Consider the following 27,998-nt stretch of genomic DNA (forward strand, 5'->3'; position numbering starts at 1 on the left):
AACACATTGTGAACTCTACTTCCCTCCGGCAATTTCAAACGATATGCTACCTGCCCAATCCTTTCCAACACCTCAAATGGCCCATAGAAACGCCGCGACAACTTTGACGACAAAGGTTTTGCCACCGAATATTGTCTATACTGCTGCAACTTAAGGAGAACCCGGTCGCCTACTTTGAAAACGAAAATGGCAATAAAGGAAAGTAGGCAAAAGAACTTCATTGTGCAAGTTTTGAGTTGCATTTCTGATATGATTTCTCGAATGATCAACAAGTTACAAAATAAGCTATATATATAGACATCTATTGTAATTGACAGAACGTGCAATCTAAAACTAACTAGATCATGGTCCATCATCCTTTCTTCTAACCACCATCTTACCCACGTTGTTAGTTGCCCAACAGAGCAGCTTTCCAATTCATGAGCTGAGGTGGAACTGCTTCGAATTCCTTATCTTCACGATCAATATCCACACGTGCTGCATTACATCCATATTTTTCGCTCGAGCTCGTTTCTTCATTCATCAAGTCGTGAGAAGTTTCAACACCTCCCCTCAATTCAAGCGATATTAAGGAACACACCCCAAGTTTGTTTCTCAACTTCGCGAAGAATTGCAAGCTCAGCGGCTTTGTGAAAATATCAGCGATTTGATCAACTGACGGCACATGTCGTACATCCAGTTCCTTCCTTATCACTTTGTCTCTCACAAAGTGCAGATCTATTTCAATATGCTTTGTCCGAGCATGAAGAACAGGGTTTGAGGCCAAGGCAATTGCACTCAAGTTATCCACCCAAGTTATCGGTACTCCTCCAGGCTTAATTTTCAACTCACTCAGAATCGATTGCATCCATGTCACCTCTGAGGCAACATGCGCTAGACTTCGATACTATGCCTCCGTGCTGGACCTCGATACGACCGACTGCTTTTTAGCACACCACGATATCAGGTTCGACCCATGATACACACAATATCCGGTCGTAGACCTTCTATCATCAAGATCCGATGCCCAATCAGCATCGGAGAAAGCTGTAATTTGCCCATTTGATCTCGTAATGTGAATGCCATAGTCCAATGTTCCAGCAAGATACCTTAGGATCCTTTTTACGGCCTTCCAATGTGAATCGAGTGGGTTCGCCATGTATTGACTCACTTTGTTTACTGCGAAGCTGATGTCGGGTCGAGTAATGGTGGCGTATTGCAGTGCCCCTACTGTACTCCTATACACCTTTCCATCGATTGAGGGATTTCCAATGACTTTGCTGAGTTCACAGTTGGATATCATGGGAGTTGGGCAGCTCTTTGCATCATCCATTTTCACTTTTATTAGAAGATCTTTAACATAGCTTTCTTGGGCAAGATGAAAGCCTTGTTGGGTTTTTGTGACTTCAATACCCAGAAAATGCCGAACCTCCCCAAGATCTTTTAAAGAAAAGTAAGCATTCAATTGGTCGATCACCTTTTTTATGGACGCCGAATTAGAGCCAGTCACCAACATGTCATCAACGTAGAGAAGAATGTAGATGATGTCTCCATTTGAGGACTTATGAAACAGGGACGCATCAGCTCGAGATTGAGCAAATCCGAGAGAGACAAAAACCGAGTGAATGGTATAAAACCAAGCTCGTGAAGCTTGTTTGAGGCCGTAGAGTGCTTTATTCAATTTGCACACAAGGGATGGAGACCCTTGTTCAAAACCAACCGGTTGTTTCATATAAATATCCTCCTTCAATTCCCCATGGAGAAAGGCGTTGTTGACGTCAAGATGATTGATAAACCAACCAGCAGCAATAGCAACACTGAGAATCAAACGAATAGTATTTGGCTTCACTACCGGACTGAACGTATCATGAAAGTCAGAACCGGGCTGCTGTGAGAATCCTTGAGCCACAAGTCTGGCTTTGTATCTAGCAATGCTTCCATCAATGAGCTTTTTGAGTTTGAAAATCCAGGCTGACCCAATCAGATTTTTACCGGGAGGGAGAGTGGTTAGAATCCATGTCTTGTTTTTTATAAGAGCAAGGTATTCCTCTAGCATTGCTTGCTTCCAGACAGGTATAAGAAGAGCTGCAAGAGCAGATTTGGGTAAGAGAATTTCGGGGATGGTAGCAGTGAAGACCTTAGGCTTAAAGATGCCTGCTTTAGACCTTGTCACCATTTTATGAGAAGGAGCAGAAGGTGAAGAATTGTGAGTAGGAGAGGCAGAATCCGTGGTGATGATATCATAAGTAGTAGTAGGAGCAGATGAGGACGAGCTAGCATCTGAAGGGAGTGAGTGATCAGTGATTGGATCATTTGTGGCCGGAGAGTTGGGAAAAACAGGAGCATTTGAGCTGGTGTCTGCAGCTGACGGTGAGTTTAGAGTAGGTGGAGATGGAGTGATGTGGTCTATGATACATGAATTAGGAATTGGCAGACAACTCACTGGTAAAACAGAAGGTGGAAGAGAGGATGAGGAATGAGTTTGAGTTGCAAGAATTGGTATCTTCTTGTAAGGAAATGATGACTCATCAAAAACAACATCTCTTGAAACTATAACTTTACCATGAGGGAGTAAGGCCTTGTAACCTTTGTGGGAGCTGCTATATCCAATAAATGTAGCAGCTTGTGATCTGTACTGCAGCTTATTAGTGTTGTAAGGCCTTGTGAGAGGGTAGCAAAGACACCCAAATACTCTCATAATAGTGTAATCAAGCTGTTTCTTGAAGAGTATTTCAAAAGGAGATTTCATGTTGATGATCTTTGAGGGCAGTCTGTTGATCAAATGAACCGCAGTCAAGAACGCGTCATCCCAAAATTTAGGAGGCAAGTTAGCCTGAGATAAGAGAGCAAGACCAGTTTCCACAATATGCATGTGCTTCCTTTCAGCTAGACCGTTTTGTTGAGGTGTGTGTGGGCACGACAAACGATGATGAATTCCACTATCTTTGAGAAAACCAGATAATCCTTGAAACTCTCCTCCCCAATCACTTTGAAGAACTTTAATTTTGGTAGACAAAAGATTTTCAGCCAAAGCTTTAAAGTTCTTAAATGCAGCATAGACATCACTTTTCAACTTCAAGAGGTAAATCCAAGTATGTCTACTGAATTGATCAATAAAGGTAACATAATAGGAGTATCCACACCTTGAAGTTGTTGGGGAAGGACCCCATAAATCGCTATGAACAAGTTCAAGAGGATGAGAGTATGTGGATTTAGAATCAGAATATGGGAGCCTGTGAGCTTTGGAGACACAACATGGATGACAAAGAGGAGATGTTTTCATTGAATCAAAAGGAATATTACATCCATTCAGAACATGTGTTACAATGCTAAAAGATGGATGACCTAATCTCCTATGCCATAGGCCTACACTAGAAACATCAATGCTGGAAGAGGAAGCTAAGGTGGCTGAGCATGCTGTAGGAGGAAGAACTGCTGGATTTGGAGGTGTTGGAATGACAGCAGACTTGGGCAGAAAGAAGCGGTAAATACCTTGATCAAGAGAACCCTTGAGGATTGTTTGTTGGCTGTCCTGGTCCTTAACAAGACAATGAGTAGAGTGAAATTCAAAAAATACTCCATTATCTCTAGCAAATTATGACACACTCAACAGATTTTTAGTGATAGCAGGGACATGAAGCAAATTTTTGAGAAAAAGAGGTTTAGAGCATTGTGAAGACACGGGACAAATACTTGATTCACCAACATGATCAATGTCAACACTAGAACCATTCCCCAAAATAAGTTGTTTACCTCCGTGATACTCACTGCTAATATTGAGGTTCGAAAGATCATTAGAGATGTGGTTTGTGGCTCCTGAATCCGGGTACCAAGAAGTCAGTTGGCTACCCTCAAAGTTGTACTCTGATGGAGGTCTGATGGATGGAGGAGGAAGTGGCTGATGAACTCGAGTTTGAACCATGTTGGCAGAGGGATTGGACTGTTGTTGCTGCCTGCCTTGTTGAATTGGCTGTGGAGTGAAGCTTTGTTCAAATCTGTGCCAGCATCTATCTGCTCCATGTCCTGGTTTTTGGCACAATTGACAAATGATTTTGGAACTAAAGCCTCTTCCTCCACGACCTCCCCTCGATGACCTGCCCCCGAAGTGTCCTCGACCTCCTTCACTTTTTCCAGAGAATCCTCCTCGATTACTTTGATAATTGTTGTCCCTTCTTTGTCCAGAAACCTGGGCGAAATTTGCAGTTGGTAGCACTCCATCCGCTCCCACAGTTGATTGCTTTCCACTATCCAGTCTCGATTCGAAACTAAGCAAGAGTGCAGTGACATCTTGCACTGTCCACATATCACCTCTTGAAGTGATTGTTACCATCACAGAATCATACTCGTGGCCCAAACCTGCAAGGATGTATAGGATTTGATCTTGCTCAAGAACTCGGCATCCTGCGGCCCCAAGCAAATCACAACATGACTTTACTTTGTTAAGGTAATCCTTCATGGAGAGACCTTCCTTCTTCAAGGTCTGCAACTGCAGCCTAAATTGCATTACTTTCGCCTTCGATTGGCTTGCAAAATTAGTTTCTAGAGCATTCCAAACATCTTTTGCGCTGCTCAGCCCAACCACTAAAATCAAGGCACTATCTGACAACGACGCTTGTATCCACGCCGAGAGTAGCTGGTCTTGACTATGCCAAGCCAGAAAATCTTCATTCACCTCCATTTGGTCTGATCCGTTCACCGCTATGAATTCCGGTGGGATCGGTAGGTTTCCTGTCAAGTGAGATTCCAAACGATATCCTCGCACAATAGCAAGGATCTGCTGTTTCCAGATGAGAAAATTATCATCATTCAGTTTGACTGAAATGGGGTGGTTGTGTGAGAGCACTGGTGTAAAGATGCGTGGGAGAGAGTTTTGTGCGGAAGCTTGTGGGGTTTTGGTTGAGTTTGAATCTGATTCTACCATTGTAGGAAAAAAAAGAAAGAAAGGAAATGAGGATGAAAGGTATAGAGTCAGGGCCTAGGCACCTGCTCTGATACCAAAAACGAAAATGGCAATAAAGGAAAGTAGGCAAAAGAACTTCATTGTGCAAGTTTTGAGTTGCATTTCTGATATGATTTCTCGAATGATCAACAAGTTACAAAATAATCTATATATATAGACATCTATTGTAATTGACAGAACGTGCAATCTAAAACTAACTAGATCATGGTCCATCATCCTTTCTTCTAACCACCATCTTACCCACGTTGTTAGTTGCCCAACAGAGCAGCTTTCCAATTCATGAGCTGAGGTGGAACTGCTTCGAATTCCTTATCTTCACGATCAATATCCACACGTGCTGCATTACATCCATATTTTTCGCTCGAGCTCGTTTCTTCATTCATCAAGTCGTGAGAAGTTTCAACACCTTGAACTCCAAATCCCGGCGATGTTTGTTCGCCGATTTCTGCATACGCTGCTGCGCTTTCTCCAAATTCCCGCGCAACCACACAATGGTCTCACCCCTCTGGCGGATCAGTGACGCCACATCCGGAGGAGTCGACGCCGATGGCGGAGCAGCAATCGGGGGGGTGGCTGGCGGCCGTACAAAGCCTCAAACGGCGACGTCCCGAGCCCTTCATGATGAAAGCAGTTCAGGGCGAGCTCAGCCCATGGCAAAAAGTTTGCCCATTTTATCGGTCTGTCCGCGGTAAAGGCACGCAAATATTGTTCGAGCCCCCGGTTTCGAACCTCCGTCTGCCCGTCTGATTGAGGGTGATAAGCAGTAGAGAAATGGAGCTTAGTACCACTCAAACGTAACATCTCCTCCCATACATCATTCAAGAAAACCGGGTCCCTATCCGAGACCAACGTCTTGGGAAAGCCATGATGCTTCACCACAGTATCGATGAATAGGTTCGCAATCTTCAAAGCGTTGTAGCGAACCGGTAACAAGGCGAAGTGAGCATACTTCGAAAGACGGTCAACCACCACCATGATGCCAGTGTGACCCTGGGAGGCCGGAAGTCCAGTAACGAAGTCCATTGAAACGTCTTCCCATACCTGTGACGGAATAGGTAATGGCTGCAGTAAACCCGCCGGTCTTTGAGTTAAGTATTTGGTTGTCTGACACTCAAAACACGCTTCAACAAATTCCTTTACATCCTTTCTCATACCCTTCCAATAAAAGGACGATGCCAACCTCTTGAATGTTCTATCCACACCCGGCTGGCCTGCAGCTGGTGATGCGTGATGTTCATGTAAAAGCGCTGCCTTAGCCTCGGAATCTCGACTCACCGTTTTTGGAGAACTCCAATGTACCCTCCACATAGTCACTCGTCACTCTCCGCAACTCCTTGAGCCATGCTCTCCCCAAAATCACCTCAGGACCATGCACAGGCAAAATATGCAAATCAATCAAAAATACATGGTTCTGAATTACAACGCGAGTTTGAATACTAGCATGAGAGCATAAAAGTGACTCACCGTTACCGACGTAAACGCGGAATGGCCGGATTTGTCGCAGAGGAAGCTCCATTTTTTCTGCTACCTTGGGATGTAAGAAATTATGAGAACTCCCCGTGTCCACCAAAATCCGGACAGTAGATGCTCCGATCAGCCCCCTCAGCTCAATCGCCTCACGCTTTCTGCCGTCCAGCGCATAAATATGTGACAGGTCCGCAGAAATAATCGGTTCACCCTGCAGCTCCTCCGTAGTATCCTCCAGCTCCTCCTCCGAATCTGCGTCAGCCCCCATATAAACCAAGAAGCGGCCCTTACAAGAATGTCCTGCAACCCACTTCTCCGGGCAGTACCAACAAAGATTGAGCCTAGATCGCTCAGCTCGCTCTGCTGCAGATATCCGCACCACTGGTAGTTTTGAGTACTCCGACCCTTTGGAGTTATTCGGTCGCCCTTGTTGGATCGGTGGAGCTGGTAGGGCCAGCGGCTGCTGCGAATTTCCAGATTGCCTCTGCTCGCGGTTCTGCCAGTGCTTGCGCTGAAACCCCGCTGCTGCGGTAGGTCTTTCCACACAGCTGTCGTACTCGATGGCCAACGCCATAGCCGCTGCAACAGAGGGCGGATTCTGATGCTTAACCTGATTTTTTACAGGTTGTTGTAGTCCCTCCACGTAAATAGGTAGCAGTATGTATTCCGGCACTCCACGAACCCGGTTGAGCATTGTCTCAAAACTCGTATGATATTCTGCAAGAGTACCCGTCTGACAGAGTTTTGCAATCAACCCAATGAAATTCTGAAAATACTGCGGGTCAAAACGCCGACGCACGTCCTCAATGAAATCCGACCAACGCGCCCGCGGATTATTCTCGCGGTAATTGAATACCCATTCCGACGCGGGGGGGTCGAATAGCATTACCACATAGTGAAGCCTGTGCTCTTCCGGCATCAACAGGTGCTCAAAGTAATATTGGACCCTCGAAATCCAATTGGCCACCTCCGATCCATCAAACCGCGGTTGCTGCATTTTAACTGTCGCGGATGTTCAAATTGTTGCCCATATTGTTGTCGTGTAGCCGGATTATCCCAACTGGTCGGTTGGCGAGTGACCGGGCCATCAAACCTCGGTTCCGGGGGGTCCCACGTCGACGCCCGCCCCGTCTATTGTCCCGTCCAGGTTACCCTGCCCAAACTATGGCTAGGGTTTGGTGGTTGAGCCCGACAAGGGTCTGAGTATGTGTTGCCCCATGTTTGCAAGGGCTGCTGCAACGATCCCTTACTCCCACTGGCCCATGAGTCTTCCATCAGAGGTCGAGAAGGACCGGGAAGAGAAACGCCGGTCGCCTGAGTGTAGACCGGTAACTGCTGCAGTACACCCGACGGCAGAACCGGATCCGGTCGTAGGGGTGGTACCGTTGTCGGCACGCCACGATCAGTCGCATCCAGACGCGCCTCCATACGTGCTAGCGACGCCAACACATGCTCCATCGCCAACGCTCCGGCGTCCAAGGGTTTGGTGACCGTCGGCAGTGGCTCTACACCACGAATAAAAGGCGGTTCAGAACGGTGCAGTCCCGATTGAGTCATGGTAAGTGAGTTCAAGAGAAAGCACCACTTGTTAAGGATAAGGATCCCCAACAATCGAAATCGCGTCGAACGTCGCGGGAGCTTTGCCCGTCGATCACTCCGGCGTCGAAATCTAGGGTTTGTGCGTTGAGCACAAGAGAAAGTAAAGCTGCGTGTAAAAATATTTTATTTCTTGAGAGTGAGGAAATAAAATACACACGTATTTATATCTAAGGACCCTAGGGTTGATTCGACCTACGATCCGGGAAAGAATCAACTAAGAAAACCCGGAAAGGAGCTTAACGTTCACTCAACGAATAATTAATTAAAAATACTCTAATTAAGGCAATTAAAATAAAATAAAAGACTCAAATAAATAAAGCTGCCTCCCTAACGAGGCACAAAATCTGCATAGCGCGACGGCCGCTTTGATTGCCGCTGCGAAGTCCTCTCGCGCCTCGGCGGCACTGCCGGCGTCTGGTCCTCCGGCACGTTTGTATCCACGTCCATCTCTTCTCCCTGCTGCTGATCCGTCTCCTTAAGCCTCGCTGAGGGGTGACCCGTAACAATGTTGAATTGTCAACAATAGAATTAGTGGTAGTTAATAACACAAGATAATTAGTTTTAATTGTTACTTAATCAGCTTGGAATCACCAAATTATAATATATGAGGAGCTAATTAAAGTGAGACAATATTTGGGTTTCTGAGGGAGTAATTAACCGCTACTCCCCCCGTCCCCCATAATTTGTCACCATTTGACCGAGCTAATAGAATGTGTGTTGAAAAATTTAGTGGCATGTGAGTCCTACTTTTATATATTAGTTTTATAATAAAATGTGAGTGAGAATAAGTTAGTGGAATATGGGGTCCACTATAAAAAATGGTACTCCCTCCGTTTCACCCTAGTTGAGTCATTTTACCATTTCGGAAAGTTTCTTCATAGTTGAGTCATTTCCATATTTGGTAACTTTTTTCTCTTTCTTACTTTACTCTCTCTTACTTTATTCTCTCTACTTTATTCACTTTATATTTTATTCTCTCCACCTTTTCATTTCTTACTTTTTTATCTATTTATTTAACACACCCAATATTCATTTCTAAAACTCCGTGCCCAAAAGTTCCGCCTCAACTATAGCGAAACGGAGGGAGTAAAAATGAAAGGTGGTAAATATTTAGGGACGAATGAAAAAGAAAATAGATGACAAATTTCAAGGATGGAGGGAGTAAATAGATTCCCCAATATAAATGGAATAGCTCAAGCTAATTCGATACATAAATATGTTCTTGTTAAATAGGTTTGGCCCATTGGGCTTATGGGCCCCAAATCTCAAAAAAAAAAAAAAAAACAAGTCAACTGAGTAGAATGATTGTTTGTTGCAAACTCAATATCTCCCGCATCAGTTGTATAAGCAAATACTAATATTATAGGATTTATAAACTAAATGTTTTTTTTTTACTAATAGACTACATTTTTGGATGAATTTTCACATTGGATTGCGGTAGTGGATTTGGTTAGAATAGGCCCATTTTGAAGCCCAGCCCAAGTGGAGCTAGCTAGACAGGCTCACTGGCCTATCAATAGATGGAAAATGGAATCAGAGATGTTGATTTACACTATATAATGACTTTAAAATATCAACGATTTGGAAAATTAACAAGACAACTTGCAATATTCTAGCCACTTAAACTTATAAGTTTATCCAAATCAGCCCTCTATTTTGAACCTATGACTAAATTTCTTAGTTGATTATTCAACTTTTATTGCTGAACGGCTGCTAACTCTTTGATATAAGGCCAATTTAAGTTAGGTACAAACTAATGAACAGTGGCATTCTCCAAAAATATATGATAAAACATTTGTCAATCAAGACTAACATTGACCTTTTATCAGTAACCGATTCGAGCATACACAATAGATGTTCGATTCAGTGTCGCCAAGAATTGGTCAAATATAGAATTAGTCGTTAGAATCTTCAGTCGTCACGGTTGACAAGTCCTTATTTTTGAGTTATTCTTTCCTACACTCTTCTCTTAGGATTAATATTACGCGTAGATAAGGAATTTTGTTGCTAAACACTTTCTATATATAATTAGAATCTCTACTGCAAATAATTTTCAAGATATTTTTTTAGACTTAGCTTTCATCAGATATATTTGATCTCTCTCCATACTAATGCTTTTGCAATGAAGAATCCACACTTTCTTTGGTTTCATATGCTTATATTTATGTGTTTTTGCTTTAGCCAATTGACCGGTTTCAATTCAACCGCAGCAAAAGCTGATGTAGGAGTGATTCTTGATCTTGATACTACCTTTGGAAAGATGTGCAGGACTTGCATCTCGATGGCTGTCGAAGAATTCTACGCCAACCGCGATCACACCACCATGATCGTGCCTCATTTCCGGGATTCGAAGAGTGATGTAATCGCTGCAGCTTATGCAGGTACATGATTCGTAAAATAATCCAACTTGATCATATATATTTGGTTTGCATAATCAAACTTATGCAATGGTGGAATGATTTTTTGGGGTGTATTAGGGTCCTCACAACTCTTTAGTGTTAAGCTTCAAACAGATCACAACCCTTGGATCCTTGGATTGGATGGTTGTGATCAAAGTAGCCGAGTGATGCAGTTTCAACGTAGAAATCGGGCAAAAAGTGGCGGTGTCAGATTGTTTTGAAATTCGCACGGTACATGCGAAACGCAATTTGGGATCGAACTCATCGCGACCCAGTCGCGATGATGGACGATGGATTTTGGCCATCTGACATCGTTTAGGGGGCGAAAACTGCAATTTACTGTTTTTTCGGTCTTATTTTTAATTTTTAATTTTCTGTTTTATTTCCTTATGAACTTCTAGGGTTTTTTAGACGCTTATAAATAGCGTTGCTTTTGTTTTGGGCCGGAGTTGAATTTTGATAATAATATTTCGTTTTTCATTGAAACTAGGGTTTCTCTGAATTTCTTCTTCGTTCAGTCAATTTTCTCTACACGTTTTGCATCAATTGGTATCACGATCCAGGTTGGTTATCAATGGCTGAACGTAGACGTGGCGGTGGACGTGGTGGTGCTCGTGGTGGCGGTCGTGGTGGAGGACGTGGGGAGATTCCTCAACACGAAGGGGCTGCACGAGAACGCGATCTGCGTGACGTTGAGAATGACGAACTGAGGCAACAGGTGCGAGATCTCCAGCGACGTCTGGCGCAACTGGAGACCCCGACCACCGAGACAAACTCGGATTCAGATCTTTCCCATCCTGACGATGATGACGGCGAAAACCCTTTTGGCTGTGCAGGGGAGCGCGGCGGGAACGGGTACTATGGGGTTGACCCATCGCGTGATATCGGCATGAGGATTGAGATTCCGGAGTTTGAGGGTAAGGCTCTCCCTGATGAGTTCATTGATTGGTTAAATACTGTAGAGCGTGTTTTCGATATCAAGAACATCAGTGATAGCAATAAGGTGAAACTGGTTGCCATTAAATTGAAGAAAAATGCTTCGATCTGGTGGGAACATGTTAAGAAACAACGAGCAAGGGAAAGGAAGTCCAGAATTCAGTCTTGGGAAAAGATGAAGAAGTTACTTCGGGGGAAATTCCTTCCTGCGCACTTTCGGCAGGATGCCTTTATTGAATACCATGTTTGTAAGCAGGGTGCTATGTCTGTGGAGGAGTTTACTAATGAATTTGATCGTCTACGGATGCGTTGTGATGTTGAGGAAGAGGAGGAACAGACGATTGCTCGCTACTTTGAGGCGCTTCGTACTGACATCGCTGAAGTAGTCCAATTGCAACAATATTTCAGTTATGAGGATGTATGCAGGCTTGCTCTTAAAGTTGAGAAGCAGTTGAAAGGAAAGAAAGTCTCGAGTCGTTGGTCGTCGGGCAGAGAGTCGGCGAATTTTCGTGGAGGTTCGGGATCTTCACAACCAGCTGCACCGGTGGCAGCAAAACAACAGGTCACAACGAAACCTGGGTAGTCTGTTGAGCCTGGGCCGAGGGCGCGACAGCCCGTACGGTGGTTTAAATGTCAGGGTTTCGGGCATATGCAGGCTGATTGCCCAAATAGACAGATGGTCACATTTGTTGGGGAGGATGATGCTGCGCCTATTTTTGATGAATCTGAGAATGATGGCGCTGGGTCGGACACGGATTCCGAGTTAGTTTATGCAGATCGTGGGCCTGCATTGGTCGTTCGACGTGTTCTGAATATATCGCCTGCAGAGGATGACCAGTGGTTGAGGCACAACATATTCCATACCAAGTGCACCACCAAAGGAAAAGTATGCAATTTGATTATTGATGGGGGTAGCTGCGAAAACGTGGTATCTGCAACCATGGTGGAGAAATTGGGTTTGAAGAAAGTGGACCATCCCCAGCCTTACAAGCTGTCTTGGCTTGTTAAAGGGCGCGAGTTAAAAGTCCATAAACGCTGCCTCGTTCAATTTTCCATTGGGAGACGGTATCAAGATGAAGTATGGTGTGATGTTATTCCTATGGATGCCTGTCATATGTTATTGGGTCGCCCGTGGCAGTTTGATCGGAAAGTCAAGCATGACGGCTTCAAGAATACGTATACCTTTAAGAAGGATGGCGCCAGCATTACTTTGTGTCCCAGTCCAGACGAGAGGTGTGAACCTGCCGCAAATAAAGATGATAAGATTGTTGGGAGCAGTAACTTGTTGACGAGGTCTACTTTTGTAGCTGCAGCGACTGAAGCCAGAAACTTCTTTGTGCTTGTGGTGGTCGAAGGGAACACTGGGGACATGGCTATCCCAGCAGAGGTGCAACCGCTTCTGGAATTGTATGAAGATGTCTTACCTGCAGCTATTCCACCAGGTCTGCCTCCTATGAGGGATATTCAGCATTGTATTGATCTCCTGCCTGGTTCATCTATTCCGAATAAGGCAGCGTATCGTTTGAGGCCTAAAGAACACGAGGAGTTGCAGAAACAGGTCTTGGAGTTGCTCGAGAAGGGGGTCATCCGTGAGAGTATGAGTCCGTGTGCTGTTCCGGCTCTAATGGTGCCCAAGGCCGATGGTTCGATGAGAATGTGTATGGACAGCCGAGCAATCAACAAGATCACAATCAAGTACAGGTTCCCGATCCCCAGGTTCGACGATCTATTGGACCAACTGCACGGTTCAGTAGTGTTTTCGAAGATAGATTTGCGAAGTGGTTATCATCAGATTCGCATAAGGCCAGGTGATGAGTGGAAGACGGCCTTCAAGATGAGGGATGGGTTGTACGAATGGATGGTCATGCCGTTTGGATTGCCGAATGCGCCTAGTACATTCATGCGTCTGATGAACCAGATTTTCAGGCCGTTTATTGGGCAGTTTGTTGTCGTTTATTTCGATGACATTCTTGTCTATAGTAGCTCGGTGGAACAACATTTAGATCACTTGAGGAAGGTTTTTGATGTGCTGCGCGTGCAACAGTTGTACGCCAATGCCAAGAAGTGCCATTTTCTGACGGATGAGGTCACGTTTCTAGGTTATGTGGTTACTAAGGAGGGGATACGCATGGATGAGGGAAAGATTGAGGCTATCACCAGTTGGCCGACCCCGACTAATATTCATGACATTCGGAGTTTCCATGGGTTGGCTTCCTTTTATCGTCGTTTCATTCGGGATTTCAGCAGCATTATTGCGCCGATCACAGAATGTTTGAAGGGTGGGAAGTTCATGTGGAGTAGTGAGGCGGACGCTGCATTCCAGTTTTTGAAGTTAAAGGTAACCCAAGCCCCTGTTTTGACTTTGCCTAATTTTGATGATGTGTTTGAGGTGCATTGTGATGCTTCGAATGTTGGGATTGGTGGAGTATTGAGTCAGAATCAGAAGCCGATTGCCTTTTTCAGTGAGAAATTGTGTGACGCCCGCAAGAGGTATTCTACTTATGACAAAGAGTTTTATGCTATTGTTCGTACTCTTGACCATTGGCAACATTACCTCTTGTCCAAGGAGTTTGTGTTATATTGTGATCATGAGGCACTGAAATACATACAAGGACAACACAAATTGAATTTTCGTCATGCTAAATGGGTGGAGTTCATACAAATGTTCAACTTTGTGATTAAGCATAAGGCTGGCGTGCAGAATCGAGTGGCTGATGCTTTGAGTCGCCAACATGCCTTGTTGTCATCTATGAGGGCACGTGTTGTGGGATTTGACACTTTTGGTGATTCATATCGTGATGATCCTGATTTTCGTGATATTTGGATAAAGTGTGCACAAGGGAGTTTTCAGCAGTTCCAGATTCACGACAAGTTCCTCTTCAAGGGAAACCGATTATGCATCCCACTTTGTTCATTGAGGGCCGCGATTGTTGATGAGGCTCATGGAGGGGGCCTTGCAGGTCATTTTGGGAAGGATAAGACTGTATCTTTGCTTTCTAATAGTTTCTATTGGCCGCGGTTGGAGCATGATGTGGCTAAATTGGTGGCGAGGTGTCGGACCTGTCATGTTGCCAAGACCCGTCACAGTAATGCGGGTTTATACACTCCTCTCCCAGTTCCTACAGCTCCATGGGAGGATATTAGCTTGGATTTTGTGTTGGGACTGCCCCGCACACAGAGGCAGAAAGACTCGATCATGGTTGTGGTGGATCGATTCTCTAAAATGGCGCATTTTGTCCCCTGCAGTAAGACGTTTGATGCAAGTCAGGTGGCTCAGCTGTACTTTCGAGAGATCGTCAAGCTTCATGGTATTTCTAAATCTCTTACCTCTGATCGTGATGTAAAGTTTGTGAGTCATTTTTGGCGAACTTTGTGGCGACGAATGGGGTCGAAACTTCAGTTTAGTAGTGCATATCACCCGCAGACGGATGGACAGACTGAGGTTGTCAATAGGAGTTTGGGGAATTTGCTGCGAAGTTTGGTTGGTGACAGTCCTCGACAATGGGACTTGGTGTTGGCACAAGCAGAGTTCGCGTATAACCAGTCGCAGAATCGAACCACTGGTAGGAGTCCGTTCCAGATTGTCTATGGGCGCAATCCAATCACTCCATTGGACTTGGTGCCTATTCCCATCACTGACCACTTTAGCTCCGATGGGGAAGAACAAGCTAAGCAGATTCGAGAGCTGCATGAGCAAGTGCGACAGCGCATTCTCCAGCAGAATGACAAGTATAAACTGCGAGCTGATAGGCGACGGAAGAAGGTGGTTTTTCAGGAGGGTGATCTAGTTTGGATTCATTTGAGGAAGGAACGTTTTCCAGGAGGGCGTTGGGGAAAGTTACAGCCAAGGGCGGATGGTCCTTTCCGTATCCTGAAACGGATAAATGATAACGCATATAAGGTGGATTTGCCAGGTCAGTACAATGTGTCAGCTACCTTCAATGTTGCTGATTTATCTCCATATGACGGTGGTAGTGAGGATGAAGCAGTTGACATGAATGAAGTGGTGGCAGCAGCAGATGAAGCAGACTCGAGGTCGAGTCTTTTTCAAGAGGGGGAGTATGATGCAGTTTCAACGTAGAAATCGGGCAAAAAGTGGCGGTGTCAGATTGTTTTGAAATTCGCACGGTACATGCGAAACGCAATTTGGGATCGAACTCATCGCGGTCGCGATGATGGACGATGGATTTTGGCCATCTGACATCGTTTAGGGGGCGAAAACTGCAATTTACTGTTTTTTCGGTCTTATTTTTAATTTTTAATTTTCTGTTTTATTTCCTTATGAACTTCTAGGGTTTTTTAGACGCTTATAAATAGCGTTGCTTTTGTTTTGGGCCGGAGTTGAATTTTGATAATAATATTTCGTTTTTCATTGAAACTAGGGTTTCTCTGAATTTCTTCTCCGTTCAGTCAATTTTCTCTACACGTTTTGCATCACCGAGCTACATTATTTGACGAAAAGTTTACATTATTGGTCGGTGTACATTATTAGAATGAAAATCTACAGACTATAATTGTACATTATTAGTCGGTGTATATTATTAGAATAAAAATCTGCAATATTAAATGACACTGACATTAATCTAACCGTTAGATAACAAAATCGTGGGGCTGAGATTCAGTTGAATGTTTGGACAATATTTACATGTTGAACTTGAATACATTCCATGATTTTTATAGGTAATTTTCTTGTAAATTCCGAAACTTTCATCAAATCATACAATCTGTGCTCAAAATTTGATGAAAGTTTAGATATTTGGGGAAATTGTTTAAATTCTGTGCTCAAAATTTGATGAAAGTTTAGAAATTTGGCGACGTTTCAGAAATATGCAAAATTTGAACTAATCAGATTATATGAGTGTAATCAATTGCTAACTTTCTAAGTTGCTAACTCATCAATGCAGTGTATTAAAAATGTCAACACGATGAAATTATAATGTCAACACATAATTTTGTTGAACTTCAATATAATATATTGATATTATGTATAGACATTTTGATGTAATCATGTTGACATTTTTAATACACTTTATTGATGGGTTAGCAGAGTTGGCAACTTAAATAGTTAGCAATATAACGCACCTCTCAGATTATAATATGCAAAACCAGTTAGAAATTAACAAGCAAATACTCATTATTTAGCCATTCATCAAACCAAACTCTTCTAAATTTTGGTTTGTAACTTTCTTGCAGCTATAGATCTATTGAAGAACACTCAAGTGATGGCGATCTTCGGGCCACAAAACTCGAATCAAGCCGACGTCGTGATAAATATCGGCGACCGAGTAAAGGTTCTAATCATTTCACCAGCAATGAGTCCATCTATTTCGCCTCAAGATTCACCCTACTTCATAAGATCAGCATGGCCTTCCTTTTCTCAATCCAAAGCAATCGCAGCAATCGTAGAAAAGTATAATTGGTCGAAAGTCGTTTTCGTCTACGAGGATTCAGGTTTTGGGAGGGGTTTAGTCCCGTTCTTGGACGAGGACATGCTCGAGAGCAACGCTCATGTCTCGTACCAAACTGCTATTTCCCCTACAGCCACTGACGATCAAATCGGCCGCGAGCTAGACAAGTTGATGAAGATGCAGACGAGGGTGTTCGTCGTTGATATGCTTCCGGATCTTGCATCCCGGTTCTTCAAGTTGGCGAAAGAAGCCGGGATGATGGAGAAAGGATATGCTTGGATTGTTTCTGATCCTCTTGCTAGTCTCCCGGATTTGATGGATTCGAAGACCGTGGAGGCGATGCAAGGCCTACTAGGTGTGAAGGCCCGCGTTCAAGAATCCGAAGAAGTTACAAACTTCACGAAGAGATATAACAATAGGTTTCGCTATGATAATCCGGATATGGATGTTGTAAAGCTTAATGTTTTTGGCCTCTGGGCTTATGACAGCATGACATCTATAGCGGATGCAATCGAACGAGGTGATGTGACATCACCGCGGTTCAATAGATCAGTCGATGGAGGAAATACCACGGATTTGGAGGCGATAGGAACATCAAATGCTGGATCTTTACTCATTGGTTTGATGAAAAACTACGCGTTGAAAGGGTTGAGTGGCGATTTCAACATAAGTAACGGCCAACTGCAGCCGTCTGCATTTGAGGTAGTGAATGTACATGGGGTGAGTGGTGTCACTGTCGGGTTTTGGTCTGAACGATGCGGGCTTTTGAAGCCCGGAGATAGGGAAGATGGTTGCTCCAGTAAAACGGAAAACCTAGACCTCGTTGTGTGGCCAGGGAAGACATCTGAAGCGCCTAAAGGGTGGGAGTTTCCGACAAGTGGGAAGAAGCTGAGGGTTGGAATCCCACCAAAAGGAGGGTTCCATGAATTCATTGATTTCGCGAAAAATGTTTTCGAGGAGGTATGGAATAAGACGCCCTATGCTGCGCCAATCGAATATATACAGAGTGATGATGGTGAAGATTATGGTGATTTTGTCAAGAAGTTAGATCTTAAGGTAAGAATAAAAATGACACTTTTAGCCATTTTTATTTATAGATCTATATAGTACTGTGTTAGAATGATAACTACTGATAACTTAATAACCTATCATTTTATGGGTCATAAATATCATTTTTACTATACACTATAAAATGATATTTTTTCAGCATGCATGAAATGATACTTTTAATCCATAAAATGATATTCTGTTTTATAAAATGATATATTTCGTCCATAGAATGATAGGTTATTAGGTTATCACCAGAAATGTGGGTTATCATATGATCACATCCCGTAGTATAAATATGTATAGAATCTTTGATAACTGAACTCACTTAACTTAAAACAACAGGTGATTGATGTAGTGGTGGGAGATGTGACTATCACGGCGGAAAGATCGGAGTGGGCAGATTTCACGATACCTTACACGGAATCTGGGATTGCGATGGTTGTCAGAAGCGAGCCTGATGACACGAAGAATGCTTGGATATTCATGAAGCCTTTAACCGGTGGCCTCTGGATAACAATTGGAGGATTCTTCGTCTTCACCGGGGTTGTTGTATGGATTCTTGAGCATCGGATAAACGAGGAATTCCAAGGCCCCCGTCACAAGCAAATCGGGATGATTTTCTGGTTCTCGTTCTCAACACTTGTTTTTGCACACAGTAAGTCCCCATATCCCTAAAGTGTGAGTTTGGTGCCATGAAATTAGGGTTTTGGATTTGAAATTGTTACCGTCAATTCCAAATCTATTACGGGGGTGTTTTGCAAGAATGTATCCGGATTAAATTGATAGTGTGTTTGGTTTATGAGATTTAGTCTCTCAACTCAATCCTAAATGGATAATTATGGGATGATTAGTCTTAGCTAACCCCCTATGACTAAAATAATCTCACAACTCAATCCTAGATTGTATCTTGGTATTATTTTATCTTGGCAACCGAACATCACCTACTAGTACTACACTCTGCATGCGTACGCGACACATAACATCACACACACAATATACACACGGCACACGAGACATAGTTGCACAAAATACATACACTCATATACACAATTTTTTTGATTTAGATTATTAGAACTGAATTGGAATATCAATGACTTAATTTTACGCAACAAATAATTTACAACTGAATTAGAACATTATAACATCAAACTCAATTTCAATAATGTGAAGCGTGAACTAGTTCAATTTATTATGACAGAGGAGAAAGTGAGTAGCAACTTGACAAGATTCGTGCTGATTGTCTGGGTGTTCGTGGTGCTGGTTTTGACGTCGAGTTACACTGCGAACTTGACGTCCATGCTAACGGTGGAGCAACTGAATCCCGAAATCAACGCTGGAGATTGTGTTGGTTACCAGAATGGCTCCTTTGTTCGTGATTTCTTGAAGGACGAGATGAATTTTGATGAGTCCAATCTTCGAAACTACAGCACGTTGGAAGAATTCGACGAAGCCCTCTCCAAAGGCTGCAGCAATGGAGGAGTTGATGCAATCTACGATGAAATGCCTTACGTTAATCTCCTTCTCTCCAAATCAAAGAATGCCAAGAAGTATAGAATGATTGGTCCGACTTATCCGAATTCTGGCTTTGGATTCGTACGTTCATTTCTCTCATCATTTTTTATCGACTCTTGGGATGGATGGAGTAATTTTTAAAAAAATTTACGTTGTAAAATTATATTCTAGATCCGCTACTGATATCATTTGCATAATGTAGGCATTTACAAGGGGTTCGCCACTAGTTTCGGATGTTTCAAGAGGGATCGTTAAGCTGACAGCAAGCAAGGAAATATCGAGAATCTCGGAGAAATGGGTTGGGGAAGCTAGTAATGGAACTCGGATCACCTCTCACAATAGCCTCGATGTAGCTAGCTTTGAGGGGCTCTTCCTCATCGCGGGCCTGTCATCGATACTAGCTCTGGTTATATTCTCCTTCAATTTCTTGCGTGAGAATCGGGTTTTGTTGGCATCTACTGATTCGACCATGGAAAAGCTTCGTGGACTTGCTAGGGCGTTTGTGATTGGAAAAGATAAGCCGTTGTCGCCAAAGACATCGGCTTCAAGACAAGTTCGTGGAGGTGGTGGAGGAGGAGGATCAAGTGCAGCTATGGGCATTCCATGTGATGAAGGGTTCTCAATAGTAGAAATCAGTAATGTAAAACCTGCATTGTAACATCAAGAGGCTACTTCGTGACCTATGGCGGATCTAGGAAACGAAACTCGTGGGATTGGACATAATGAATAAGATTGTCGCCTCTGTCAGAAAGCGGTTAGTGAAAAGTTAACCCCAATAAAGAGTCTACTTTATGGGTATATATTGTAAAATGCACTAGAGTAGTATGAATAGTTGTAACATTTTCTAGTGTGTAGTATTAGGTTATTATATAAGTGAAATGTACATAAGTTATTATTTTAATAAAAAATGGTGATTAGAGTATTAGTATTAGGTTATTTTATTTTACTATTTTGTGTAGTAGATGGAGAGAATAAAGTAAAAGAGTGAATAAAGTACATTGATATTTCATTGTTTTTAAAAATGAATCACCCAGAATGGTACATTCCTAAAAGGAAATCTTGTCATTATAATTGAGACAAGGTCCCAGTCCGAAAAATAATCTCATTATAATATGCATCACAATGTGCAGTATCTACCAATCGAAGGTTTGGCTGCATTTAACAAGGCTACAACTGAACTATTATTTGGAGCATAAAGCTCTATTCTTCAGCAACAAAAAGTAATGTATAAGGTCCCATTCTTGCGACTAAGAATTAAGTATCTCCAATTATCCAAGTTGACAATTATTATATTTATAAATTCACTTTTATATGTATATGTAAATAGTGTTTTTTAATAAATCTAAACTTTCAATAATAGATAATACATAGTACCTTTATTTAGTTTTAGGATTTTTATCAAATAATGGTAGTGAGTTGTATTATTTCTCAATTTAAATTATTTTGTACGAAGCTAAATTATTATATGGATGTTTTGGTGGTAATAGTTTAATTGTAAAAAGTTAAATGAATAGTACAAAATTATCAATTTAATTATCTCGGTATAGTGGGTCGTATTATTTGTGAATGTACTTATTTTTTCCACTACTTTGTATAAGGCCAAATTGTTGTTGGACACATATCTATATTATTTTATGACATATATATTACTTAATTTGAAAATTTTAAACTAATACTCTATAAAATAAATTAATTTCCGAGCAGTGCATGGGTGTTTGCTCAATTTTACTAATGTTTGAGTCTTTACTTTCCTTTGAGAAGTTATCATATTTGGTGTTTAGATTATTTTTTCTTATTATTCATTTTTAAAAAACATTTGGGTTGTGCATAGCAGGTGGGTGGATACTAGTTTTCATAAAATGTATGATTTGTGTTGTTGGACAAATTTACTTAGGTGGAAATCTGATTTTGGTGTGCTCTTTTCTAGTTTTCTTTACCCTCAAAAGAATCGGAACCTTGTCATTATTACCACATATTGATTTAGTCTTTGAATTATAATATCGAATATTTAATTATTTTTGTATGATTTAAATCTATCAATAATAGGAAGTGCGACTGTTATCAAATACGTATGTCATTGCTAAGAAATTCGTGGCTTTAGACTACTTTAATTATTTTAATTAACTGTTAAATTTGTGATAATGTGAACACGAATATCTTGCTGGTCTATTTATTTTTATTTAAGGTGTATTGACAAGAATTAAAAAGATAAAAGATCTTCTAAATAATTTATCAATAAATTATTAATATCCCACATCTACTATTTCCATATAGTTGTATTTTAATTAGGTTAAAATATCTTCTATTTTCGTATAGGGCCCTCCTTCAATATGTATTTAAATTTAGTTAGAATATAGAATATAATTTAAAATAAACCAATATGTAAATATTGATTAGATTGTGACTCTTATATTGTGGTAAGATACGTAATAATCATACACTAAGATGCTCCATGCGGTCGAATACTCGAATATAGGAGTATTATGAAACCTATACGTTCCCTTAACATGGAAATTCTTATTTTACTTATTTAATTTGTTCCCTTACCATGGAAATTCTTATTTTATTTATTTTAATTTCAATACATTCCAAAACATTCCATTACCATATGATGTTTTTCCTTATATGATTTCGTGTCAATTTGTTTCCTTTAAACTTTTATTTTACAAATTAAGAATTCCAATACGTATTTTACTTGTTTTTATGGCATAATTTCGTTTTAATATATTCCTATTACCATAAATTATACAAACCTTCAATTATAAGTACCCCATATAATGAATTGTGAAACATATTCAGTAAAATTAATACTTTTAGTTTACAAAACCATAGGCAAAATGATGAAAATTCAGAGCATAGTGTTAGTAATTTTCGTTTTGCAGTTGATATTGACTGCTAATTCTGTAAGAGTTTTCAATATAGAGAATTTTGGAGCAACGCCAGGTCAAGACATTAGCAAGGTAATTGTGATAGTCTGATTTTGTAATTGTTTATTACTCCCTCCGTCCCTTATTAGGAGTCACTCTTTGACTGGGCAAGAGTTTTAAGAAATGTAAAGAAAAATTGGTTGAAAAAGTTAGTGGAATATTTTTTATATTGATTTTATAATAAAGTCTGTGTATGATACAGGTGTTGAAGGAAGTGTGGATGAAAGCAACTGGGTCAACAACAGCAAGTCAAATTTTGATCCCACGAGGGGATTGGAGTTTGAGCCAGGCGGTGTTGTCGGGGCCGAACAAGGCCCCGATTAACCTGGAGGTCCAGGGCCACCTCAAAGCGTACTCTGACCCGGCCAAGATCCCTGACAAGAAGAAAGGATGGATCTTCATCACCGGCGTGGACCACCTGACGATCTCGGGGGGCGGCATCCTCGACGGACAGGGAAGCGAAGCGTGGAAACACAATGACTGCAAGACAAACGCAACCTGTGAGAAGCCCCCCATCAACATGTACTTGAAAGCCATCGCCAATTCCATCATCCAAGATGTCACCACCAAGGACAGCAAGTTCTTCCACGTCAAATGCGACTCGAGCCGCAACGTCACCTTCCAGCGCTTCACGGTGTCCGCCCCGGGCGACAGCCCCAACACGGACGGCATCCACATCGCCCGATCCGTCAACATCAAGGTGATCGACTCCGTCATCAGGACAGGCGACGACTGCATCTCGATGGGGGACGACCTCAGAGACGTGCTCGTCAGGAACGTGGCGTGCGGGCCCGGGCACGGCATCAGCATCGGGAGCCTGGGGAAGTACGAGGACGAGAGGGACGTGAGGGGGATAAGGGTGGAGGGGTGCAGCTTCCACAACACCACCAACGGGGTCAGGGTCAAGACGTTCCGGTCTTCCCCGGCCAATACCACGGTCTCGGATGTCCACTTCATCGATCTCACCATGGTCAATGCGGCCAACCCCGTCATATTTGACCAGAATTACTGCCCAAATAAACACTGCCCCTCGGGTTTACCCGGTTCCGTAAAGATCAGCGACGTTGAGATCAACAACGTCAGAGGCACCAGCTCCACGCCGAATGTGATCACGTTCGACTGCAGCCATGCCTGCCAACGGATCAACATCGGAACCATCGACCTGACCTACAAGGGCAAAAAGGGTTCATCGGCTACTACATTTTGCAAAAACATCGCGCCCAAATTCATCAACTCCACCACGCAGAATCCACCCGTCTGCCCTAATTCCAATTCAGCTTTTTTTTTACATAGCCAAGTTTTTTACCAATTTATAGAGAATTATATGTAGCACTTCATTCGTCCAAGTGCGACATACTTTTGTTCTTCTGTTTTTGCGCATGTCAAATTAATTTGGAATTTTCTTTATTGCTTTTTGCATATATTCTTCTAATTTATCTATGGATTTGACATGAAATACCAATACTCCATTCTCCTAATTGACTGTTTTCTTAATTTAAAAGAAGGTTCTGATAAACAAACGAGCACACCAAATTTAGGTTTCTGCTTAAGGAAAGTTAACCAATAATAACAAAATTAACCACACATGTTGCATCTATATAAAGCACAGTACATCTTGAGAGTTTTTCATAAGCCAATTTCTTCTCTTCGAATAAACAAAATAGTATATCATGGCCTCTCTTTGTTTTTTGAGTTTAATGATCATAGCTATTATTAGCTTTGGTGAAGCAGTTGATTTCTTTAGCATCATAGAGACGGGGGGGGGGAAGCAAGAGACTGAATGAACTAACTATGCAAGAAATTGCATCATCAATCTCCTACTTCAGTGAGAAGGGAGAACTAAGTAGTATAATTGATGCAGACAACAAACTGGGGTTATCCGCACTGAAATGTTGCCAAGAGCTTCTCCCCCTGGCGATGGACAACCTCAACAGATCCCTTACCTCAGACGACGAGGGAGGAGCGTTGTCCTCAACATGCGCTGCAGGCACCACTCTGCAGACGTGCATGGACGGGTTCGAGGATCAACCCCAGGCGATGTTCGAAGCGTGTACAAAAAACTGGAGTACATCATTGATATCAACAGAGTCTCCATCAAAATGATGGCCAGTACTATTACAAGTGATGATGTTTTGAATTCTGAAGATGAGTATCCGGGTTGGGTGTCTGATAGTGACAGGGACAGGTTTCTACTGCAGGCGGATTCCAAGATGATCCATGCCGACGTTGTGGTGGCCAAAGATGGATCCGGGAAGTATAGGACGGTATCGGAGGCTGTGAAGGACGCGCCACGATATAGCAAGACGAGGTTTGTGATTTATGTGAAGAGTGGGGTTTATGTAGAAAAGGTGAAGATTGATTCAGATAGATGGAATGTGATGATGTTTGGGGCTGGGATTGACAAAACCATAATCTCCTACAACTTGAGCCATGGTGCTGGATTCCAGACTTATGAAACCGCCACATTTAGTATGTGCAGTAATTCTTTTTCTTCAATTAATTAATTAGATGTGAATTTCTTTTTAAACCCTAACCCTAATTTGATCCAAACCCTAACCCTAATTTGATCCAAACCTAACCCTAATTTGATCCTAACCCTAACTCTAACCCTAATTTGAATAATTTGTGATCAGCTGTGCAAGGACAGGGATTCATAGCAAGAGACATGACATTCACCAACACGGCCGGACCAATCAACCAACAAGCGGTGGCCCTCGTCTCGGACTCGGAGCGGTCTATGTTCTACCGGTGCAGCTTCAACGGCTACCAAGACACCCTGTACGCTCACGTGAACCGCCAGTTCTACCGGGAGTGCCAAATATTGGGCACGATCGACTTCATCTTCGGGGACGCGGCCATGGTGATACAAAGGAGCGGCATCTTGGTGAGAAAGCCAATCCCGGGCCAACAGAACGCAATCACGGCCAAGGGCAAGATAGACAGGTTATGCCCCACAGGGATCGTGGTGCAAAGCAGCAGCATCCGAGCATCACAAGACCTGAGAGGCGTCAGCACCTTCCTCGGGCGGCCGTGGAAGCCATATGCAACCGTCGTCTTCATGCAGAATGATATGTCTCGATTGATCGATCCGAAGGGATGGTTTCCCTGGAAACCCGCTGAATCACGCGGAACGACACGGTTTTCCTAGCAGAGTATTCAAACAGAGGGCCTGGCGCGCGGACTAGGGATCGGGTGAAATGGAAAGGAGTCAGGAAGAATCTTAGCTATGCCGAGGCGACTGGCTTCACGGTCGCCTCTTTTATACTACAAAGGAACAATTGGCTGCTGCCAACACAAGTCCCCTATGATTTGGGTCTTTGATTCACTTCACTTCTATTTATGCATCTCATCTTCAAATAATTATCGAATTTCTTAGCTTCAATTTTTATTATTTGTATTTTTCATTCAATTTTACTACTTACAATTTGTCGTTCCTTAGTAATATATATGCCTTATTTTGAGAGTCTCTTTCCTCTGTCCAAGTCAGCACAGATCTTTTTTTTTTCCTTTTTCCTGTCTCTGCTAGTATATTTTCCTCAATTATCTTCTTCTATTCAATTATTATCTCTAGGTTTTACACCAAATTAAACCTTCATTCTTTTGTGTCTCGGGTCTTAATTTTCGTCACTCTCATCAAATTTCTTCATAAATTCCGTCAACCATTCAATAAGCTTTTTAGACGTAAGACTAATACTTTTCCATAAATTAGTGAATGACAAATCATTCGTGTAACTCCTGCGGATTTTCGAATTGGCTTCCTATACTATCAGTGGCTTTCTGCAATTAATGATCTTGCAAAATGAGTTTCTACGAATCATACCTAGAATTTCATGAAACCAAATGGTTTTTAAAGATCTATTTTTATTTATTCAAGAGGGATTTTAATTTTGGATAATCCAAAGCAATATGAGACATTTAATCTATAAATATATAAAAGGTAAGTTTTGAGAATAATTACCTGAATGCTATTAATAATATAAAAAGATTTTTTTTAATATATTTACTATATTATTAAATTTAAAAATTGTGTAACATAAATAATATATTAATACTATGACTCTATTCTTTTTATGATTAACTACCCACTAATGATATTTATTGCCACTTACCCACTAACCTATTAATTTTGAGATTTATATAGTTGTCAAATTATGAAGAGATCAATTTAAATATGCATGTGGATGTACAAGTCAACAATCTTGAAGATTATGGCCGGGCTCCTTGCTCCAGACAAGGTAATCTTGATTCTTCCAAGTTCGTTCCTTTCTTTTGGTATTATGTTGTACTTTGTACTGATATTATTATTATTGATAGAAGGTAATTTAGATTAGGATTGAATGTCTTCTTGTGATCTTTCATTAATTATGAATAACTAGGGTGAGGTATTGATTCGCGGGAGAAGACGACACGGGTTGATCAGTGATGAGGAACTATCTGGCCTAAGAATTGGCTTGGTGAGACAACATTGTTTGCACCTCCTCAATTATTTCAGTGATTCTAATATAGACAGTTCTTGAATTTACTACCCAATGTAACATGTTTTTCAGAGTGCAACACTTTTTTGTTCTCTCATTATTCGTGAAAATGTCGGGTTTCTGTTGTAAGATATTTGTCTTTATAATTAGTTTTTGTTCATTGTTATCAACTGTATTTCATGTTTAAGTTATTGGTACAATAAATTGCTATTGTATAAATTTGTGATTTTAGAACTTGAAATAATATTGTTTCTCATTCGGTATATGTGTTATTTTTTTTTCTCTATCTGATTTTATATTTTTTAATAATTGTTTTTTATTCTATATATTTTTTATTTTAGATTTCATACAATGATATTTTTATGAATTTGTAAAATTATTTTACCGTATAAAATAAGTTTAAATATAAAAGTGAATCGTGCATTCCACGTGCGTGGGTGATACTAGTTATAGGTAAAAGTTAACATTTATAACAATGATTATAATTTTTAAAACTTGTGTTATTTTTTGGTATTTTAGCTAAAAATTTGATTATTTAAATAAGTACTCTATAAACAAATTTGAAATGTCGGCCTAACAAGTAAGACTTGTAGCTCTACTATAAAACCCAAGCCCATAAGTTTGCCTATGTAGCCCAAAGCCCACTTTTGTTATCTATAAAATTTGTAGGTAGATAATAATAAGTCTTATTTTCGCATTTTTTTTTTCCACTTCAAACGTCCTAGAATTTAGAATTTATCATGAGCTTGGTAAACAAATAATGTATTTTTATTCATATACTATTATTGATTTATCCATATCAATTTTAATTTTTGGCTATTATAAGATACTAATAATGAAGTAATTAAAAAGTTGTGATTTTATATTTTAATTTTATTTTATATTCAGTTTTAAAGTTATGAAATTGACTAAAATGTTAGTCATCCTAATATACTTATACACGTAACCGCCATCACATTCAAATTAATGCTTTCTCACAAGACGATTACGAAATAAAAGGGAAATTTGTGATTTTTAAATGACAATTTGACCTTTTCTTGTAAGCTTGACTTTATAGTAGTACTAATAAAATTTAATTGATTATAATAAAACTTATTTAATAAAGTTACTCGAAGATCAAGTCACTCCAACCGACTTTGTGGGGCCACCTGCATTTATTAATCATATAAAGATATCATTAAATAGTAAAAAAATAGTTTACTATATAGTCCAATATTGACTATTAACAGCATATTTTGCCTGAGCAGCTAAGCTGTCTATTCTCTATGTTTCATTTTCTGCAACGA

At 41.2% G+C, this 27,998-nt stretch overlaps 2 protein-coding genes, 1 non-coding gene and 2 pseudogenes across 3 annotated transcripts; 3 read left to right on the plus strand and 2 right to left on the minus strand.

Moving 5' to 3' along the window:
* Positions 1-4,236: 4,236 nt before the first annotated feature.
* LOC148924111 (small nucleolar RNA Z247) lies at positions 4,237-4,372 on the minus strand. Its single transcript, XR_016133096.1, has one exon. It is a non-coding gene; the product is annotated as a small nucleolar RNA Z247 (small nucleolar RNA).
* Positions 4,373-6,191: 1,819 nt separating this feature from the next.
* Positions 6,192-7,403, minus strand: LOC148924112 (uncharacterized). Its single transcript, XM_089061686.1, has one exon. It carries the CDS (start codon positions 7,401-7,403, stop codon positions 6,192-6,194), a length of 1,212 nt encoding a protein of 403 aa, XP_088917812.1.
* A 2,721-nt stretch (positions 7,404-10,124) lies between these two features.
* On the plus strand, positions 10,125-20,177 carry LOC125207021 (glutamate receptor 2.7-like). Its single transcript, XM_089060481.1, has 5 exons — positions 10,125-10,386; positions 16,534-17,804; positions 18,141-18,453; positions 18,997-19,391; positions 19,513-20,177. Exons 1-5 carry the CDS (start codon positions 10,128-10,130, stop codon positions 19,966-19,968), a joined length of 2,694 nt encoding a protein of 897 aa, XP_088916607.1. The 5' UTR covers positions 10,125-10,127; the 3' UTR covers positions 19,969-20,177.
* Positions 20,178-22,147: 1,970 nt separating this feature from the next.
* LOC125207023 (exopolygalacturonase pseudogene) lies at positions 22,148-23,567 on the plus strand (annotated as a pseudogene).
* A 559-nt stretch (positions 23,568-24,126) lies between these two features.
* Positions 24,127-25,558, plus strand: LOC125207024 (pectinesterase pseudogene; annotated as a pseudogene).
* The last annotated feature ends 2,440 nt before the right edge of the window (positions 25,559-27,998 follow it).

This window comes from Salvia hispanica, chromosome 6, assembly GCF_029641045.1.
Source record: "Salvia hispanica isolate PSC_SH4W2 chromosome 6, Shi_PSC_v1, whole genome shotgun sequence".
NCBI lineage: Eukaryota > Viridiplantae > Streptophyta > Magnoliopsida > Lamiales > Lamiaceae > Salvia > Salvia hispanica.

Coding starts and splice junctions, on each gene's coding strand:
- LOC148924112 (XM_089061686.1), bottom strand. CDS start 7,403: ATGCAGCAACCGCGGTTTGATGGATCGGAGGTGGCCAATTGGATTTCG.
- LOC125207021 (XM_089060481.1), top strand. CDS start 10,128: ATGAAGAATCCACACTTTCTTTGGTTTCATATGCTTATATTTATGTGT. Junction 17,805..18,140: donor TCAAGAAGTTAGATCTTAAG/GTAAGAATAAAA, acceptor TTAAAACAACAG/GTGATTGATGTAGTGGTGGG. Junction 18,454..18,996: donor AACACTTGTTTTTGCACACA/GTAAGTCCCCAT, acceptor TTATTATGACAG/AGGAGAAAGTGAGTAGCAAC.